This window comes from Lontra canadensis, unplaced genomic scaffold (genome assembly GCF_010015895.1).
Source record: "Lontra canadensis isolate GAN:19392208 unplaced genomic scaffold, GSC_riverotter_1.0 scaffold137, whole genome shotgun sequence".
NCBI lineage: Eukaryota > Metazoa > Chordata > Mammalia > Carnivora > Mustelidae > Lontra > Lontra canadensis.
The window spans coordinates 3520948-3543606 of record NW_022631131.1 but is presented as its reverse complement, the minus strand read 5'-3'; the positions used below and the strand labels follow the sequence as shown (position 1 = coordinate 3543606).

The 22659-nt window shown below is 40.3% G+C and overlaps 1 protein-coding gene across 2 annotated transcripts in view; it reads right to left on the bottom strand.

Moving 5' to 3' along the window:
* ACACA (acetyl-CoA carboxylase alpha) overlaps window positions 1-22659 on the bottom strand; it is a 202836-nt gene that overhangs the window by 39358 nt on the left and 140819 nt on the right. For both annotated transcript variants that reach the window (XM_032843244.1, XM_032843243.1), the window contains exons 41-42: window positions 2674-2817; window positions 2017-2137 (exon numbers count right to left, since the gene is read on the bottom strand). In XM_032843244.1, coding sequence (XP_032699135.1) covers window positions 2017-2137; window positions 2674-2817 — 265 coding nt within the window. The remainder of the gene's footprint in view (window positions 1-2016; window positions 2138-2673; window positions 2818-22659) is intronic.

The window sequence follows — 22659 nt, the reverse complement described above, 5'->3', positions numbered from 1 at the left end:
TAAAAAATTTAAAAATTAAAAAAAGAACAAAACAAAAACCTTCCTGCCTTGTGTGTCAGTTGGGGGAGGGGACTCACTGGTGGGCCATGGCTGGTATAGGTAGATTTCATCCCCCAACCCCCAAAGAGCAGGTTGTGTTCAGTTCAGATGTAGAACTCAGAAGCCAGCTAAGATATACCCCCAACCCCCTACCATGATTCCCAGGAGAAGACTCACAGAGTCTTGTTCTGAATTCTCCTAGAAAAGTCCTGGATTTTAAGGCTGACAGGTATCTTATGATCATAGTTCTTATTGTAATCATGGCATACAAATGATAGATAGGGATTATGGTGATTTTTCTGGGTAGAAAAACTAGTTTTATTAAGAGCAACAAGAAAAGGCATCAAAGACAACAGGTAAAATTTTAAATTAAAATTCCTCTGGTGATTTTTCTGTACTATCTGTAGTTGTGCTATAGATTAAGCCCCAATTCCTAAGTAATAGCTGTGTGACCTTGCACAAATCACTTAACTTCTCTGAGCTTGTAAAGTGGTAATCTCTTTTTATCTCTGAGAAGTAGTAAACCCAATAAGATAATGTATATGGAAGTGCTTTGCAGCCCCACCTAGCTCAGAGTGGGTACAGACAAAGGTTTAAGTCTTCCTTATGCAGACTTCTTTTTTCTTTCAACAAAATCAGTGACTCTTGGGATGCCTGGGTGCCTCAAGGTTAAGCATCTGCCTTTGGCTCAGGTCAGGATCCCAGGGTCCTGGGATCCAGTCCCTGAGCAGGGAGCCCGCTTCCCCCTCTGCCTGCCGCTCCCTGTTGCTTGTGCTCGCTCACTCTCTCACTCTTGCTCTCTCTCTGACAAATAAATAAAATCTTAAAAAAAAAAAAAAATCACAGTGACTCTTAAATTTAGTGAATTATCTTCTGCACTCACTTTCTTTGATAGAGTTGCAATAAACAAGCAAAAAAGAACAAACACCCTCTCAAAAACCCTGAAAAAAATAGATTCAAAATGTAGCAGGGGGATTTGGAGCTTCACAAAAGAACCACCTGGTAAGTAAGATTTGTTAAATCCAGCCTAATAGACCGACAAACAAGAATGTACATTCACCTTACCTGGAGCCCCTACTTTTTTTCTGTTGTGTTTTTGTTTTAAAGATAGGTAAAATCAGCCATAAGACAGATTGATACATTAGATGAACATGGGGGGAGGGTTTGTTCTTACTCGATCTATTTATAAATTTAAGAGTTCTGGACAATCTCTTAATGAATAATGATCTTATAAGGTAACCTTACATTAATAACTAAAGCAAGTACCAGTACTTTCACCGATATCATAAGAAAAGAAGGGTACATGCAGGGTGGATGCTTGGAAATAGCTTGCTGCGAAAAGTGTAGTCATGTTCCACACTGGAGGGTCAAATATCTTTTCTAAAACTGATCTGATTAATCTCTGTTTACAGAGACTAGACGGTCAAAGATTCTATGCGTTTACTGCTTAGATTTAACTGTTTTAAAGTCTTTGAACCCATTAAGTAATAAGTGCTTTTTTTTTTTTTTTTAAAGATTTTATTTATTTTTTTGTCAGAGAGAGAGAGAGCGTGAGAGTGAGCACAGGCAGATAGAGTGGCAGGCAGAGGTAGAGCGAGAAGCAGGCTCCCTGCTGAGCAAGGAGCCCGATGTGGGACTCGATCCCAGGACTCTGGGACCATGACCTGAGCCGAAGGCAGCCGCCTAACCAACTGAGCCACCCAGGCGTCCCAGTAATAAGTGCTTTAATAACAGAATTAACAGAAGAAATATATTAGTGACTGCCCTGCATGTGCCTCAGTGACTGACTTATATATCTATTTCATTTGGTTCTCATTTGTTCTTTAAGGATTTTCCACCTTGATCTTCAGAGAGCTGTTTTAAAGATATGTCTCATGTACTTGTCACGTACTATCGTGCAGGAATTGGTTAGTGATTAAATGGAAGACTGACAGCCTGAGGGCCAGGGTACTAATGGACCCACCAATATATACCTACTTGGGTGAGGTCGGCCTGCTAGCATCCATCGAGGATCATATGGGGCCTTCGTAGGAACAAACTCGATGATTCTATCTATAGGATCCTTGGAGTTCAAGAGAGGAACTGAACTGCGCACATTCTAAAAGGTGGTTGGGAGGAAAGAGCACAGCAATTAGTGAATAGCAGGCCCAAGGTCCCAACTTAGCCATGATCGTTACAAAGACAGTAGGGACCAGAAACAGAATCATATCCGTCCGCCCCAGCCAACCCCTGAGAACATGGGCAGGTCTCAAGTCTCACGTAGGAGTCTGGCAAAAAAACCCGGTATGTTCCTACTTCTTGATTTCCATGTACCCACACTTTATGGGAAGCTTCCTGGGGGATGGATGGCTATTACGAAGAAAAAAACCCACAGTGATCTGAGCCCAGATAGACCATGAAGGCTTCTGACTGGGGAAAACATCAGAAAGGGACCTAACCGATGAACTCCAAAGGCAATTTAAAGGTAGAAGCCCAAAGATGGCTGCAAGAAAAAGAAACCTGTAACTTCCAGAGGAGTATTTCATGAAACAGTTTCTCCACCATAAAGAAGAGACCCCAAACACAGAGGCCGTGTGAGCTGTGGTAGGAAGGTCGGGTTCTGGAGGCTCTGTCTGCTGGATGGGAAGGGCTCACCTTGGGCATGTAAGACAGCCAGTGCAGGACAGTGAAAACCCCTTCAAAGTCATCGCAAACGATGTTGTGGGTCACCCCATTGTTGTGCATAATCTGGATGCCCCCGAGTTGGTTATTGGAGGTGTATACTTCCCTCCCGAGGACCTGGAGAGACAAGCAGGAGAAAAGACATTTGTCTTGACAGAAATAAAGGCAAAGTCTATTTTGTGACTCTCACTAAAATGGGTTCTTTCCTCTATGAGACACAAATTCCATCCAGCCTCTATGTGTTGTTCGGAGGGACTGTCTGGACCTTTGTCTTAAAAAGAAAGCTGAAAAAGTAAAAAAGGCTTTTTTTTTTTTTTTTTTAAACATAATACTGTTGCAATTCAAAAATCAGCAAGCCTCTCCCTCTCTCAACTAGCTGCCACAGACAGGTGTTAGCATACTTCAAGTCAGCTAGAACTGTGGTGGGGGCAGAGGCTGTGACCCGGAAGGGCGGGCTACCCCCACATCTGCAGGCTGGCGAACTGCTGCACATATACAGAGAGGAAACGTGCCTGTCTTCCGACAATCTTTAGTGACAAGTCTCACTTAAATGCTGTGAGGTTTGGGTCCCTAATATTTTTAAAGGATTACTTTCCCCCCTTACATTTGATTTTTAAAGCTGGTCCCCACACACAAGTCCTAAGGCTGGCAAAATCCTGAAGCAACTCATCCATACATGAACCCTGGAGTCTAAAGTCGTCTTTGTGTGCTGGGTGGAGCACAGTGATTTATACCCAAGCCTGCCTCTCCTCTGTCCTTCTCTCCCAAGGTTCCCGGAAATACAGAGGGCCTCCATCCCTGGTGTATCCCTGGAGGAGTTTAACCCATGTGAGGTTGAAAGGCACATGCAACTGGAAATCACAAAGTTTCCTTTTAAGAAGGAGAAAAAAATAGGAAGAAAAAATATTCGTGGACTTAGAAATTGTAGGGTTTCTTTTTCCCTAGAAGACTGGTTAATAATTTCTTTTAGGGAGGGAGGTTTTCTGACCCAGCAATGGAAGCCGGACAGCCTGATCACTGACTATTGCAAACTGCTGAGTGTGGAGTAATTGCCAGTCATCTGGGGTAGCCCTGGAGAGCTCGAAGCAGTTGTGGAGCGCTTACTGTTTTACCTTTTCTCTTTCCTCTCCCCTCCTCCTTCAGAAAATAACCACAACACAAATTTGCTTCCTTAGTAGCTTTTATTCATTTTCAGTCTCTGGGAAGAATCTAATAAAGGGAAGGCCAGCAAACTCTACCTGTATATTCCCATCTTGCCCCTTCCTGATAGGAGCTTTGAGATGTTCCCCCCGTGCCGGGTCAGCCCCGACATCAAGTACCTGCAAAGGATCAGGAAGTTGGCGACCAAAGTCATCACCTCAGTGTGACCCAGCTGGCCTCCGCTCCTCTTAACTTCAGCGAGGCAGGGAGGAAGAGACTCTTCGTAAAGGAATATGGAGAGCAAAACTGCTTTCCTTGGTGAGGAAGTGCAGAGAACCAGTCTTTGCAGACAGCCCTGAGCTGAGCGACACGCCGGCAACTCCTCTGAAGGAGCCCCAGGAACAGGGGAGACTGAATGTGACCACTGGGCTCCCCCTCCTCCTCTCAGTCTGTCTTTAATCTCAGCCCAGGCACCGTGGCTCCTTTCTCATTCTCCTGCTGTCTCTTTCCATTTGCCCTCTCTCTGACTGATACACTGATCTCTCGGTCACTCGGCTTTCTGCTCCACTGAGTCCATATTACTAATAACACCTCCGCCACGGCCAGTTTACCTCATGAAGGCAGGAGCACATCATTACAAAATAAACTCATAACTTTGACATTCTAGCAAATACACGCCGTTTGTTATTTTGATGGCTTTAGTCTTTCTAACAGGCAGAGGGCATTACATACCTGTTTCATTTATATCTTTAAATGTGTGCACACATGTATAGTCACACATGCATCAGGAAACAAAACAGAACAAAAAAACAACCCAAAACAAATGCCCAAAGCAGTCAGTTGATGGGGGGACCCTGGTGGAAGCAAAACCCCTGTCACTCAGGGAGGCCATGCTCCAATCTGGCTCTGGTTTTATGGACGTCATAAACCCGATGGCCCACAACTGGTCCTTCTGGGACAGACTGCCTCTCTGCCAGAAGTCATTCAGTGTGATCAGCAGTATTTTTAATTATTAAAATAAAATTGGAAAGGGGGAATAGAAATAAAAAGGAGACACTGCACTGACCCTGAATATCTGATGTTCACAATCTGTGTCAGGAGCCAGGAACTCCTTGCCGCCTAGGAGAGAGCTGGGGCTGCTTCCTACTCAGAAAGATGGTTTTCTTTCGTTGGAAACACTATTTCTAGTACTTTATTAATGTCCACTTGCTTAGAACCTCACACCCTTCCAAAATGAATGATGGACGGAAGAAGGACCAATCTTGGCAAAGGGACCAAAGTAGACCAAGAGCTGCTTGGCTATTCAAATACATCTTCCTCACACATCTTTGTCCCTCATTTCCGGCATCCAGGACTGGCGCTACCCTCGGAGGCTCTGCCACTTGCCCATTCCACTCCATACTCCTATAAATTAACGGGAGACAAACTTGGAGGGAGCAAGAGTTTAATCACCTAGGACATCTTCCCCTTACAAGCAAAACTCAGCTTCTGACGTGTTGGCGTTGCTCTGAAAAGGTAGTGTTTGTACACTGGATTCAGAAAAAAACCTCACCAGGGCTTACCACGACCAAGGACACTATTTCTGGACTAAAGAAATGTTTGTCATGTGAGAAAATTCATTTACTTTGGAAATTAAAGGAAAAATTATAGGCTAGACTAATAGAGTCTCCAAATGGCTCTCTGTGACTGGCCTTATCTTAGGGGGTAGGGGAGGGGAGAGAAGGACACGCAGAAATGAAACCTGCTTCAGTAATCACAAACAAATGCTAATAATCATAGCTACTTTCCAGCCGGTGAAGAGAAAGCAGGAGCCTCCAGTTCATCTTCAGTGACCGTATGTCTGGAGCACGCACCGGCAGAATGAGGGTGCACACAATAGCTCCTGATTTACAGGGGTCGTTGCTGACTCAAGTGGTTTTAATGATTTTAGAATACTTCACCACAAAAGCTCCAACCAAAGAAGCAGAATCTGGGCGAGGACCAAATCCATTCTGCCTAACTCTGAAATGATCACGCCGGAGCAGTTATGCAAACCCTGATCGGCATCTAGGAAGGCAAAGAGAAGAGCCCACAGAGGCAGGACCACTGTTTTATTCTTCAGTATTGCCCTACCAACCTTTCACAGAAAAATGGGGGGTAAACGAACCTCACTGACTTAGTATTTTCATGAAGGAGGAGAGCTTTGTCAGTTTTTCAGCCGTGACATATACATAGCTATACAAATCCAGTTGCTGGCCATTTCCCGCTTTCCCAAATTACTTGTCTCACATTTCCTACTGCGTGGTGCAAACTTTTTATCTTCCCATCAAGCATCAGTAACCATATTTAAACACAGGAGCCGCTCCAAGAGGGGTCGTCCCGAGGCCCCACTTTGTTGCTCCCCAGGTTTAGGTGGAGATGCAGAACCATAAAAGATTAGGAGGAGGCAGCCCCTCAGGGTCGTCCGCTAAAGAGTGCCCACACGCACAGAAACTGAGCAAGGGCTGACTTGGAGGGGAAAGAGGATCTTCATCCACTCGATATAAACGTAAGCCTCCTCCAGCTCTCCAGTCATTGCGGGGGGCAGACCTGAGAATTAAGGCCCCCACATAAAAGCCAGCAATTAGCAGAGACACAATTGTTAAAGGCTCCACCGAAGATGCAACACGGCCTCTAGAAATTTCGAGATATATAAGAAGTACAAATGAACGCAGTCATACATACATGCTAAGGCCGCTGCTGCTGTTGCTGCTTATCTAGAGACACCGCAGACAGCTCAGGTTTACCACAGCTGACAGGCAATGAAAACAGGCTAATATACCGCCTGCTCTCTCCCTTAAATCCCTTTTTGGAGATCAAGATAAACACGTTCTTCCTTTCCCCAGTGCTCCAGACGTTTGACTGAAGTGGCAGAGCATTGTGAGGTTTTGTGCAAATGAAATCACTGTGTAATACTGAATGAGTATAGTATTTACTTGTCAGGATATTTGTCAGCACAGGCATGGAGATTTCCAAGTTTCATAGATGCAACTTAGCTCAATTTTTTAAGAAAAACTGCCTTTGTCCTGATAGACACATTAGGTTGGGGGCCTTTAGACTTACAGGCAAATATTTGCAATCGTGTGCTGAAGATGTGAAAAATAATGATGCATATCGGTGGAATAAAAAATGAAATCTACTGCTGCTTTTCCCCCTTTAGCCAATCTTTCCCCCTTTAAACAGTTCTTGGGTCAGGGCAAGCTTCTATTTAAACAGGCAGGAAGTATAAAATTCCTCTTGCATCTAAGAATTTAGGCTACACAAACTGAGTCCTTGCTGCAATCCTACCTCTCATTAGGATATTTCCATCCTCAAGAGGATGAAAGGCGGGGTTTTGTACGTTTCCCGGGCAATCATTATTACTGGACTTCGTTCATGATTCTAGATATTAAAGTCACTGTGGGATCTGTCAGGTTATGGATAAAGGTTTGGCTAAGGCAGAAAGAGAGAGGGGAAAAAAATAAGTGGAAGCAGGAAAAAATTGGTAAAATAGGGACAAAAGAAAGGAGGAAGAATGAGAGAGGAAAAGGGAGGGGGGAGAAAAGAGGAAGGGAGAGAAAAAAATGCAATAGCTCATTTACTCATGCTGCTAACACCCTCCTCCCTGACCTGAGAGGACTACATTTTTAAAAGCTGACAAGTAATTCAATCTCCAATTAACAATTTTAAGTGGTGCAGCACATATTACTGTGTAAATGTTTCTCCAGGAATATATCCAAGGGTGAATGGAATTAAATCTCTAGGGAGACAGAACTGGAGCCTATGCAACCAAGAACGTTTGGGGGTTCCCAAAACACAGCCTCTTGATATGCAGACTCAGGGTTACAACTCCCTCTCCCCTCTTCATTGCCACTTGTCACTGGCAAACTGAAGTGCTGGTTGGCAGCTGGTAGTCTAGGGTTGGGGACACAGAAGGGGCACAGTGAACTACTGCTGGCACAGGAGAGGAAAGCCTCCAACCTGAGCCCAAACTGGATTCAAGACCATCCACTGTAAGACCAAAACCCTCTCCACACACAGCAGTTTATGAAGTGATTGGGTCTGCTGATGGGTAAACTGGGAGTAAAGAAAGGGACAGTGATGGGAGAAGATATACCACTGAGATAATAGGCCACTGGAAGACCTCTGCTTACTGAGGAGTGGGGCAAACAGAGTCATGAGTTAGATGCAGAAGGATGACAAGGATTTGAAGGTGGACTGTGTGAGGAACAGAAATGCATTTTTAATGTAATGGGGGTAGAGAAGAGCCACATGACTGTTTGCCTGTCAAACGTATGAGAAAAGGCATAGGCTTCCAGAGTGAAAACTGATTGCCAAAGAGAAATCACTTCTCTCAGGGATCCAACAACTGTTCATTGATCTACAGACTTGAATGTGTTGAAAATAAATTGCTTCCAAATATGGAAATTTTTATAAAAAAATATAGTTTATTGAGGTATAATTTACATATAGAAAAATCATTCTTAGGTGTAGAATTTTATGAATTTAGACAAATATATACACTCATATAACCACCATCAAGATTACCTCAAAAGCTTCCCTCTAGGAGGCAGGATCAAGATGGCAGTGCAGGAAGATTAAGAGTTCACATCCTCCCACGAGCAAACCAGAACAACGACTACATATAGAAAAACTCTCTCTGAAAATGAACTGAAGACTAACAGAAGAGATTTTATACAACTAAGAATATAAAGAAAAAGCCATATCAAGATGAGTGGGCAGGGCAGTAATAGGTCTAGTCAGGACTCATACCCATGGCATGGTGATCTACAGTGGGAGGGGTATTACAACTACAGAGGCCCTCCCTGAGGAATAAGGGGTCCAGTCCCCACACCAAGCTCCTCAGTTCAGGGGGATCTGCAGCAGCAAGCAGAGCTCCTATAACATCTGGCTTTGAAATCTAGTAGGGCTTACGTCCAGGAGGGCAGCAGGAAACAAAATGTACATGAAGGGCTCACATAATTTTACTACCTCCAAATCCCAGTGTAGAGGCAGTAGTTTGAAAAGCATGGGAGTTACACGTGAAGGAGATTCACTGACTAATTTTAGGGCATGTGCTAGAGGGGCAGAGATCTGTTGGAATATTCTCCGGGGAAGGAAGCATCAGCAGACACCAATTTCATCCCCTCTTCTACCTAGTTAGCCCGGTAGCGGAGAGAGACAGTTCTGACATTCTCCATCTCCTGAGCTAGCACTACTCACCACACTCCAGCATTCCCCTGTGGACTCCTCATTCCCCCCAATACCAGAGCAAAACCCTGAGGGGCCAGCCTCACACACTAGCAAGTCTGCACTAACTGTGCTCAGCCCCAACAGGAAGGTGCATGTAGCCCACAGGGGACACCCCAGGGGGGTACGTGGATTGAGTGAACAGGGTGGTTTTGTGCTACTGGCTCCAAAGGATAGTCTCTACATAAAGACACAATCTTAAGATGAGGAGATAAAAGTGATCTACCTAATACATAAAAATAAACACAGAGAGTTAAGCAAAATGAGGAGACATGAGAACACATTCCAAATTAAAGAGTAAGATGAAAATCTCAGGAAACGAACTAAATGAAATGGAGATAAGCAATCTACCAGATAAAGAGTTCAAAGTACTGATCATAAAGATGCTCACTAAACTCAAGAAAATGGAAGAACACAATAAGAGAGAGAAAACATAAAAAAGAACAAATCAGAAGAATACAATAACTGAAATGAAAAATATAATAGAGAGAATCAATAGCAGATTAGATAATGCAGAAGAGTGGATCAGCAATGTGGAAGATAAGAGTAGTGGAACCAATACAACGAGAACAGCAAAAAGAAAAAAAGAATGAAAAAATGAGGATAGTTTCAGGGACTTCTAGGACAACAGCAAGCATACTAACATTTGCATTGTAGGGGTCCCAGAAGGAAAAGAGAAAAGGAAAGGAACAGAAAACCTATTTGAAGAAATAGTGGATGAAAATTTCCCTAACCTGGGGAAGGAAGCAGACATCCAAGTCCAGGAAACACAGTCCCAAATAAAATGAACCCACAGAGATCCACACCAAGACATAATACTATACATCACTATATTGATTATAACACACTATAATCAAAGTGTCAGTAGTTAAAGAGGGAATCTTAAGGGAAGTAAGAGAAAAATTTATTACGTACAAGGAGACCCCCATAAGGCCATGAGCTGATTTTTAAAAATTTTTTATTTTTATTTAAAAAATTAACATATAATGTACGTATATCTGCCCCAGGGGTACAGGTCTGTGAATCATCAGGCTTACACATTTCACAGCACTCACCATAGCACATACCCTCTCCACTGTTCATAACCCAGCTACCCTATCCCTATCACCACCCCTCTCAGCCGCCCTCAGTTTGTTTCATGAGATTGGGTCTCTTACGGTTTGTCTCCCTCCCGATCCCATCTTGTTTCATTTTTTCCTTCCCTACCTCCCACGACCCCGTTCCCTGCCTCTTAAATTCCTCCTATCGGAGAGATCATATGATAATTGTCTTTCTCTGATTGACTTATTTCGCTCAGCATAATACCCTCTAATTCCATCCACGCATGAGCTGATTTTTTAGCATAAACTTTACAGGCTAGAAGGGAGTGGCATGATATATTCAAAGTGCTGAAAGGGAAGAACTTACAACCAAGAATAGTTCACCCAGCAAGGTTATCACTCAGAATAGAAGAGATAAGGGGTTTCCCAGAAAGCAAGAGCTAAAGGAGTTCATCATCACCAAACCAGCCTTAACAAGAAATATTGAAGGGACTTTAAATGGAAAAGAAAAGGCCATCATTAGAAATAGGAAAATTATTAAAATTATTATAAAGGAAAATATCTAACTGGTAAAGGCAAAAATATGGTAAAGGTACTGGATCAACTACCTACATAATTAGTATGAAGGTTAAAAGACAAAAGTAATAAAAATCATCTAGACCTACAATAGAGGTCAAAAGATACACAAAACAGTAAGATATATGGGGTGCCTGGGTGGCTCAGTGGGTTAAAACCTCTGTCTTTGGCTCGGGTCATGATCCAGGGGTCCTGAGTTTGAGCCCCACGTCGGGCTCTCTGCTCTGCAGGGAGCCTGCTTCCTCCTCTCTCTCTGCCTGCCTGTCTGCCTACTTGTGATCTCTGTCTGTCAAATAAATAAATAAAATCTTTAAAAAAAAAAAGGTACACAAAATAGTAAGATATAGAAGATGACATAAAAAACATAAAATGTGGGTTGGGGTATGGAAACGCAGTGCTTTTAGAATGCACTTGAACTTAAGTGACCATCAACTTAAAATAGCCTTATATACACAGGATGTCATATATGAGCCACATAGTAACCCCAAACTAAGTATCAATAGTAGATACACAGAAGATAAAGAGAAAGGGATGCCAATATAACATTAAAGAAGACACCAAATCATAAAGCAAGAGAGCAAGAGAAGAGAGTAACAGAGATGATCTACAAAAATATCCAGAAAACAATCAATAAAATGGCAATAAGTACACATCTATCAATAATTACTTTAAACATAAATGGACTAAATGCTCCAATCAAAAGACTGGCTGGATGGATTAAAAAAAAAAGACCACTTATATGCTGCCTACAAGAGACTCACTTCAAATCTAAAGACACACACAGACTGAAAGTGAAGGGATAGAAAAAGATATCCCACACAAATGGAAATAAATCTGTGGTAGCAATACTTATACCAGACAAGATAGACTTTAAAACAAATACTATAACAAAACACAAAGAAGGGGATTACATAATGGTAAAGGGATCAATCCAACAAGAGGATATAACAATTTAAAATATCTACACACACTACATAGGGGCACCTAAATATATAAACAAATATTAATCAATATAAAAGGAGAAATTGACAGTAACACAATAGCAGGGGACTTTAATACCTCACTTATATCAATGGATAAATCACCCAGACAGAAAAATCAACAAAGAAACAGTGGTTTTGAATGACACATTACACCAGATGGACCTAAGAGATGTGTGTGTGTGTTTGTATGTGTATAATATTCCATTCGAAACCGCAGAATACGCATTCATTTCAAAAGCACATGGAACAGCCTCCAAGACAGATCATATGTGAGGCCACAAAACAAGTTCCAATAAATTTAAGAAGACTGAAATCATACCAAGCATCTTTTCTGACCACAATAGTACATACTTGAAATCAATTACAAGAAGAAAACTGGAAAAAAATACAAACATGTGGAGGATAAACAACAAACTCACTACTAAACAACCAATGGGTCACTAAAGAAATCAAAGAGGAAATAAAAAAAATACCTTGAGACGAATGAAAATGGAAACACAACAATCCAAAATCTACAGGATACAGCAAAAACAGTTCTAAGGGGGGTAAGTTCATAGCAATGTACGCCTACTCCAGTAAACAACAACAACAACAGAACTCACATAACAACCTAACGTTAAACCTAATAAACTAGAAAAAGGACAAACAAAGCCCAATGATTAGTGGAAAGAAGTAAACAATAAAGATCAGAGTGGAAATAAAATGAAACAGACTACAAAGACAACAGAAATGACCAATGAAACTAAGAGCTGGTTCTTAGAAATGAAAACAAAGTTGATAAACCTTTAGCCAGACTCATAAGAAAAAAAAGAGAGAGGCCCAAATAAATAAAATCAGAAATGAAAGAGAAGTTAAAACCAATAGAACAGAAATATAAAGGATCATAACAGACTACAATGAATAATTATTATATGCCAACAAATGGGACAACCTAGAAAAAATGGATAAATTCCTAGAAACATACAATCTTCCAAGACTAAATCAGGAATAAATAAAAAAATCTGAACAGACCAAATACTATTAATGAAATTGAGTCAGTAACCAAAAAAACTCCCCAAAAACAAAAGTCCAGGACCAGATGGCTTCACAGGTGAATTCTACCAAACATTTAAAAAACAGTTAATACCTATCCTTCTCAAACTATTACAAAAAATTGAAAAGATTACTCCTAAACTCATTCTATGAGGTCAGCTTTACCCTGATAACAAAACCACAAAGCACCACACACACACACACCCACACACACACACACACACACTTACAGGCTAATATCCCTGATGAACATAAATGCAAAAACCCTCAAAAAAAAAAAAAAGATTAGCAAACTGAATTCAACAATACATTAAAAGGATAATACACCATAATCATGTGGGATTTATTCCAGTGATGCAAGGATGGTTCAATATCTGCCAATGAATCAGTGTAATACCCCACATTAAAAAAAAAAGGAAGTATAAAAATCATATGGTCATCTCAATAAATACAGAAAAGCGTTTAGTAAAAATCAATACCCATTTATAAAAAACTCTCAACAAAATGGGTATAGAGAGAACATACCTCAACATAATAAAAGGCATAGATGACAAAACCACACCTAACATCACACTCAACAGTGAAAAGCTAAAAGCTTTCCTCTAAGATCAGAAATAAGATGAGGATGCCCACTGTCATCACTTTTATTCAAGATAGTACGGGAAGTCCTAGCCACAGCAATCAGACAAGAAAAAGAACTAAAAGGCATCCAATTTAGACAAGAAGAACATACCTATTTATTGTCATGATTTGCAGATGACATGATACTATATAGAAAACCCCAAAGACTCCACCAAAAAAACCTGTTAGAACTCGGGCACCTGGATGGCTCAGTCCATTAAGTGTCTGCCTGTTTGGCTCAGGTCATGATCCCAGAGTCCTGGAATCAAGCCTCATATCAGACTCCCTGCTCAGCAGAAAGTCTGATTCTCCCCTCTCCTCTGCCCTTCCCCCTGCTCCTTCTCTCTCTCTCAAATAAATAAAATCTAAAAAACAAAACAAAACAAAACAAACAAACAAAAAAAACCCAAAAAAACTATTAGAACTAATAAATTAATTCAGTAAAGTTCCAGGATACAAAATTAATATATAGAAATCTGTTGTATTTCTATAGACTAATGATGAACTAGCAGAAAGAGAAATTAAGAAAACAATCCCACTTACAACAAAAAGAATAAAATGCCTAGAATTAAATTTAATCAAGGAGGTGAAAAACATGTGCTCTGAAAACTGTAAAACACTGATGAAAGAAACTGAAAAAGGCACAAATAAAGGACAGATATTCTATACTCATGGACTGAAAGAATTAATATTGTTAAAATGTCCACATCGCTAATGGAATCTACAGAGTCAATGCAATCCCCTTCAAAGTACCCTATCAAAATGGTATTTTTCACAGAATTAGAATACATAATCCTAAAATTTCTATGAAACCATGAAAGACATAACTAGCCAAAGCACTCCTGAGAAAGAACAAAAAAGCTGGAGGTATCACACTCCCTGATTTCAAACTATGTTACAAAGCTATACGTAATTCAAAAGATTATGGTATTGGCACAAAACCAGACACAGATCAATGGAACAGAATATAGCATTCAGAAATAAACCCATGCTTATATGGCCAATTAATTTTAAATAAAGGAGACAAGAATATACAATAAGGAAAACACAGGCTCTTCAATAAATGGTTTTGGAAAAAATGGACAACTACATGCAAAAGAATAAAACTGGACTATTTTCTTACACTATACACAAAAGTACACTCAAAATGGCTTAAAGACTTAAATGTAAGACTGGAAAGCATAAACCCTTAGAAGAAAATATAGGCAGTAAATTTTTGACATCAGTTTTAGCAATTTTTTTTTTTTGATTGGTCTCCAGAAGCAAAGGCAAGAAAAGCAAAAATAAACCAATGGAACTTCATCAAACTAAAAAGGGTTTGCAGAGTGAATCAAACCATCAACAACATGAAAAGGCAACCTAATGAATGGGAAGTATTTGCAAATGATATATCCAATAAGAGGTAAATATTCAAAATATAGAAAGAATACATGCAACTCAGTATCAAAAAAATGAATGATCCAATTAAAAAACAGACATAGGACCTGAATAGACAATTTTCCAAAGATGACATATAGATGGCCAAGAGGCACATGACAAGTTTCTCAACATCACTAATCATCAGGGAAATGCAAACCAAAACCACAGTAAGATACAACCTCATATCCGTCAGAATGGCTAGTATCAAAAACAAACAAAGAAAAAAGAAATAACAAATGTTGGACAAGGAGGAAGAGAAAAGGGAACCATCATGCACTGGTGATGGGAACACAAATGGGACCAGCCACTGTATGGAGGTTCCTCAAAAAAATTAAAAACAGAATTACCATATGACCCAGCAATTCCACTTCTATTTAACCAAACAAAATGAAAACACTAATTCAAAAAGATACATGCCCTCCTATGTTCATTGTAGCATTATGTACGATAGCCACAGTATGGAAGCAACCTAAGTGTCTATCAACAGATGAATGGATAGTGAAGATGTGTGTGTATGTGTGTGTATAATGGAGTATTACTCAGCCATAAAAAATCTTTCCATTTGTGATGACATGGATGGACATAAAAGATACTATGCTAACTGAAATAAATCAGAGAAAGACAAATACCATATGGCTTTATTTATATGCAGAATCTAAAAAAACAAATAGACCCCCGAAAACATAATGGTGGTTGCCACCATTGGAAGTGTGTAGGGGGGAGGGTGAACAAAATAGGGGAAGGAGATTAAAAGGTACAAACTTCTAGTTACAAAAAAAATAAGTCATGGGAATGCAATGTAAAAAATAGGCAATATAGTCAACAATATGGTGGGTGTCTGGGTGGCTCAGTGAGTTAAGCAGCTGCCTTCGCCTCAGGTCATGATCCCAGGATCCTGGGATTGAGTCCTGCATTGGGCTCCTTGCTCAGGGGAGAGCCTGATTCTCACTCTGCCTGCTGCTCCCCCTGCTTGTGCTCTCTTGCTCCCTGACAAAAAAATAGAATCTTTTTAAAAAACCCAATATGGTAACAACTTTGTTAAGATAACTGGTGGTAGCTAGCTGTATGGTGGTGACCACTTCATCATGTACACAACTGCTGAAGCACTTATGTTGTATGTCTGAAGCCAGTATGATACTGTATGACAACTACACTCGGATGAAAAAAAAAATTTCCCTCATCTCCTTTATAATCAATTCCCTTCTTCCCTGCATTCTGCCTCAACACTTTTACCTTTCCTATGATGTCTATAAATATAAATATACTACCTAATATTTGGAGTCTAGTTTCAGTTAGAGTAATACATCTGAGATTCATTTATGCTGGTATAGGTGTCAGAAGTTCCTTTCACTGTGACATATTCCATTTTTTGGAAGTACCATAATTTGTTCATCTGTTTGTCTCTTGGTGGACATTTAGGTAAGTGGGTCATCTCTGGTTTGGGGATATTATGAATAAAGCTGCTACTGACATTTGTGGACAGGTTTTGGTGTGGATGTATATTTCATTTCTGCCAGGAAGAGAATTGCAGGTTGTATACAAAAATTTAATCTTTTTTTTAAAAAGGTGCTAAACTTTTTTTTTAAATTGGAATACAATTAACATACAATGTTATACCAGCTTCAAGTATACAATATAATGGCTCAGCAATTTCCTGTATTACTCAGGGCTCATCTAGATCAGTGTATTTTTCTTTTAACCCTTTTTGCCTATTTCACCCATCACCCCCATCAAACTCCCCTCTACAAACCATCATTTTGTTCTCTGTAATAAGAGTCTGGTTTTTTGTCTTTTTTCCTTTGTTCCTTTGTTTTGCTTTTAGATTCCACATATGAGTGAAATCATATGGTATTTGTCTTTCTCTGACTGGCTTATTTCACTTAGCATTATATCTTCTACATCCATCCATGTTGTTTCAAATAGCAAGATCTCATTCTTGTTTACATTTTTTCAAAGTGGCTGTTCCATTTCACATTCCCACCAATATGTACAAGAGTTCCAGTTTTTCTGCATTCTCATGAATACTTAATATTGTCAGTTAAAATTTTCCTTTATTAAACACTTATTTTTCCTTTGTTTTAGTGGTGCCTAATTGTGGTTTTAAATTTGCATTTCCCTAATGATAAGCAACCTTTCATGTGCTCATTTACCATCCTCCTATCTTTTTTGCTGAAATGTCTGTTCAAATTTCTTTAGAAAATTAAATTAAACCCATTTTTAAATTTTTAAAATCTTTTTATTTTTTTATAAACTTGTAATGTATTTTTAGCCCCAGGGGTACAGGTCTGTGAATGGCCAGGTTTACACACTTCACAGCACTCACCATAGCACATACCCTCCCCAATGTACATAATCATTTTTTAATTTTTAAAAGATTTATTTACTTTAGAAAGAGTGAGCGAGTGTTGGCATGCAGGGGGCAGAGGGAGAGAGAGAATCTCGAGCAGACTCCTCACTCAGTGTGGAGCCCAACATAGGGCTCCATCCCACGACCCTGAGCCCAAATCAAGAACCAGATGCTTAACTGATGGAGCCACCCAGGCCCCCCAAATTAAAGCATTTTTAAAATGACTGTTGTCTTCTTATAATTGAGTTGTGAAGATTCTTCACATATTCTCCATAACATTCTTCTAGCAGATGTTTTCAAAAGATGGAAAATTTTTAAAAAATTCCAGTGGGTTTCTGACGAGGACAGAAGACATGAGGCTGGTGTAGAAGGTAGAGGGCTGTGTGACTGACCGCCTGGGCCCACCAGAGGTGAAGTCAAGAGTTCCATGCTCGCTGGGGCCCGGCTTCTCATGGAGTAGCACCAGCTGTTCATCCCAGCAGCCTTTTTGTTTGTGTTTTCTTATTTACATAGGGTGGGCAGCGATTTTATTTTTTACCCTTAGAACACATGAAAAGCCTGTTCTTGTCTTTCAAGGCTAAATGTGAAGCTCCATGAGAGCAGGAATCATCTTTGTATGCCCACAGCACGAGAACAGAACTTTACACCTAACTGGCACACAGTAAATGCATCTGAACTGCTGTTAACGCTTAGTGCTCTATAAAAACTCAGCTTTGATTTATATTTTCAGCAAACTGAACTACTATAAGCAAAAGAAAACTTCCACATTAGTGTTATAAATGTAGCAGCTTTCTTAAGCAAAATGAGTGGTTCAATTTTCCCATCCCTTTAGTATTCCCCAGTGCAGACACTGGGTTTTTCTTTCAAAATTCTTTACCTGAGCCTGAATTAAGCTAGTAACTCTATCTAATATCAAGTCATATTATATTAGGGTTGCTCTACTGAGCTGTATAAACCCGCTTTATCTGTTGAGAAAAGGCATATTTTATCAGTGGGTCAGACAGAAAATGAAGATACTCAAAACTTGATTATATGTTCCAATGGTCTTCACTTCTCATATTTGCATTGTATGCTGTTAATGAAATCTGGGTGGGTCCTTTTCCTTAATAACACTGATTTCTCAATTTCTCTTATGTGCATACTATTTCAAAAGGCTTAAATTCCAGATACTGAGACATTTTTAAAATTAGGAACCAGTCAAGAATCAACCAGAAAAACTCGATGCTTGGGCATGGTAATCTGTAGTTCAATCTAACCAGCTCTTAAAGCTTCTCCTTTCATAATTCAACACTTCTGACTGTGTACATTAGCTGATTAGATGTATGAAGACGGCCAGTGAGAGAGGACAGAGCTAGATTTGGATCCAGCACAGGGGACATTCCCTAGAATGATGAACAGCCAGAAGCCAGGTTTCTAAATAGTCTCGTTTCCTGTGTCTTTATCATATTCACAGAGCAGCCTGTGCATAGCCAGAGCCCAGGTCTGTCTTTCTCCTAGGAAAGACTGGAGTCCTTGCATTCCTAATCTACCAACGTGTGCAGTTCTTGCACTTTTAATTTATGAGTGTTTGGGGGGGAACTCTCCGACTTGGGAACATATTGGCTCGGTCTAATGCTTGGAGATTATTAAACTTGGAGCTATGCTCCACTATCAAGTCTACAGATCTTTTATTTAGAAGATATGGTGCTCTAAATGCACAAAGAGCTCCCTGTCACCTTCACATTAAAGCCCCTAGTGCCTGGTAAATGGAATTATATAGCTGTCATCTCCTTTCCCCAAAGTTTTAAGAGTACAATGGGCTCATTTTTTCACACTCCATCCCAGCTTCAGAACTAAGAGACCTACTTTGTATTGATTTAAGGTCTCAGAAATAAATAAACCTGCTTCACTGCTGTGATTCACAACAAATTCATGATACACTATTGCATGATATATTTCAAGCTCTTGCTCTGGTTCTCTTTTTCCTCTGGTGAGTGATGGGGGAGGTGGGAGGTAGTGGGGAGCTGCAAAGCTGACAGCCTGATGGTTATTGGAGATGGCTGCTGACTGCAAATCCAAGAACAGACACTGTTGGAGGAGTATGGTTCTTTTTTTTTTTTTTTTTTTTTTTAAACTGGGGGCCAGGGGTGAGAAGCTAATTTACTTGGGTTTCAGGCTGGGACTGGGGAGAAGAAAGGTTAAAGGGAGAAGAGAAGGGTAAATGGAATAGCAAAGCTTCCAGTGAACACTAATTTGCAAAGACAGAGCTATGAACATTTATAGAAAGAGAGAAAGGTGAAAAAAATCCAGTATAAGAAGGTGTAACATATGACTGCCTGGAAAATGAAGAAGCTGAACAGCTCTACCTATGGGATCATGCTCACAGTCCTACGAGGGCACTTAGCTTGCGTTCAGGGACAGTGTTTTGTTAGAGGCAGAAAGTGCAGAGACCCTGCATGCCACAGAACCTGCGAGTCAGAGGCACTTTTTCCCTCCCAACACTCAGAAAGCAGCACAATCCTGGAAGTTGAAATGGACACTCTGGAGCTAGGGCAGAGAGATGACAAAGGTGCACGCATAGAAAGTGAGCCGGAGACTGCTCAGTGAGGTGAGAGGGAAACCGATCCTAGGATTTTAGATTTGGTTTAGATTTTAGATTTGGTTGTGTACCTCAGTCCACATTATCTTTACTGATTCCTGAAATAAGCACTACCTAACTCTGGACCCAAGGAGTTTTAACTAGTATCTAAACACACAGCACCCAAGAAAACATATTCCGACCGTGTATAGGGTCAACAAAGCCAATGGTGGGGAAGCAGGAGATAATCAGGCTCCAAAAGCCTTATGGGACACTGTACAGCAGACCCCCAACCTTCTACAGAGTACTTTCAAATGGTGGAAGTTTGAGCTGTTTCTCCTGTAATCCTTCTTATTTCAGTTTTGGCTAGCAAGAATGTTATTTATGAAACCAGTTTCTTTTCTATCTTTGGATAGCATTTTCATCTTTGCTGTGTTTGTTCTTAAGACGAGGCCAGACTCTGAAAGCAAAGTACATGGGAAAGATTTTGGTTCCATTCAATTCCACACAGCTTACACCACAACACTAGGAGCTGCTTTGCTAATTTTGAACACTATTTTAAAAAAGGAACTGGCCTGTCTATGCAAAGGAACAGGCTGTAGCTAAATGTAAGAAAGAACTTCATATAGATGAAAGGGACATAAAGTACCGAGCTCCCCTTTAGTTGGGTTTTTTCAAGCATAACCAAATGATTATTTGGCAGTGGTGTTACAGAAGAAATTCAAACAATGGTTGGGTGGTTGGGCTTTTGAAGATCTTCCACTTCCAATAATTATAATTCTATGGCCACTTGCTGTCGTCAGTAGTAGCAGTACTACCATCACTACTATGTGGCATTTATTTTTCTGTAATATGGATAAGAAATGAGATGAACACATTTTTCAGTAATTATGCTTTACAACTCCCATTCCTAATCTTGCTACTATGTAATAACTTCACACATCACTAACATGTAATCTACCTAGTATATAACACCCTTATATGTAGCAACTATTTTAGATCCTACCCACCCTCATCCCCAATCTATCCTCCCCCTGCTCCAGCCTAACATAATTTCCTGGCTACACATTAATATACATCTTCACAGCATAACAGAGTACTAGAAATTAAAGAATATTTCACATCAAGAGATCCTCCGGTCTTCATCTTGAAGTGGGAAATGTGTTTTGTAAAGAGGAAACTGAGACTGAAATAGATGAAAGCCCAAAGTTACTTACCTAATAAATGGCAGGGAAGGGAATGATCAATAGTTTTTGTTTGCCTTTTTTTTTTTTTTTTTTAAATCTACAGGTTTTGTAACTTCAAGAAGTTTGAGCAAATTTTAAGAGGCTGTCAAACACGGTAATTCCCGAGTCTGTATTTAATGCCTCAGGCAGAGCCTCAGAGCTTTCACTTCATCTAGAAGTTCAGTATTGATACTTATCTGAGGTTCTCCCAAGTCATTAGTCTCCAAGCCACCATACCTACACAGATCTCTCTAGTCAGAGGCAATGTCTAATGGAGCTCTAAAGAGAAATTCTACCCTGCAAGATCTCCAAACCGGATGATCAGGCTGAGGGCAGGTCACAGTGATTCCCTAATGGAGTCAAACATACCTGAGGAAGCAAGGTGAAACACAAAACAATTCCTTGAGGAACTACCAAACCTGAGGAACATCAAATGAAACATAAACTAACCCTCAAAATGGGGCCAGGTTTGTCCATTCCGTGTGTGCATGTGTGTATGTGTGTGTGTGTATGTGTGTGTGTGTTTGGGGTATGGGGGAATAGGGCTTGAAAATCAAGATGTGTCCATTGCAATCCTTTCTGAGAACTCATTCATAATGCTAAAGCCAGGCTTACTCAGAAAGGAAGCTCAAATGCCCTCTTTAAAGGGAGAGCGATCCCATCTGGAGCTTCTGGAGTACAGGGACTGTCTATTGTGAGAATAGGTAGTTAGGGACTTTTAAAAATGCAAATTGCTGGTCTGATCCTTAGAGTGATTATGGGCTATTGTAGCAACAAGTCCTTGGGGACTCCTGTAGACAGATGACTGACACATATACTACCCTATCAGGACCGAACATGGCGTCTCTGACATTAATGGCTTTCCAAAGTGCGGTGATTGTCTTTAGATAACATCTATTGGGAAAGTCAATACATGAATGTACTGCTACGGCAGGCACTGACATCTAAAATTTTCTTAAAAGGAATTTTTGCTCTCAAAGGATCAGAAAGTAGAGAGAATGTTGTGTTTGTATTTCCTTTCCAGGGCCTGGATCATGAGTTGCAACAAGAAAGGACTCCATATTCATCTCAGGGACCACTGCAACAATGGCAGTGATTTACCTGTATCAACACATTTAATCCTCACAAGACCTGGTAAGCAGGTACTATTATTATCTTCATTTAACAGTTAGTACAACTGAGACCCAGCAAAGTTATTGTCCCAAGGTCACAAAACTAGTAAGTGGTGGAGCCAGAATTAAACCCATGTAGCTTGGGTCTAGTGTCCATGCTTTTAACCATTCCAGCTCTTTAAGTTATGTGAAAGTTAAAATGCTCACTCATGGCGAGAGCCAAATTATCTCTCCTTTTTAAAAAAAAAATTATTTTCATTTATGTTTCTTTAATCTCTGTACTCAATGTTGGGCTCGAATTCATGATCCCAAGACCAACAGCCACATGCTTTACTGACTGAGACAGCCAGCCAGGCGCTCCTCTCTCCTTCCCTTCTTGAGCCTCCATGACTCTCTCATGTTGTGTGTCCCAGAGTCACAGGGGAGTACAGAGAATATATAAGTCCCCAGTCCCACAAGCTCATGGGAGGAACTCTGATATTTTATCTGACAAAATGAGCAACAACTTCACATTTCACATTGTACAGACACATAAAAATATGATTGGAAACTAAGATCCAGAGAAGGACTTGTATCAAGTCTCAAAAGCAAGGTTAGAATTAGGGCCCTATTGGCCTAACATATATAGCCCTAGCCACACCACCATCTAATCTCTTCTT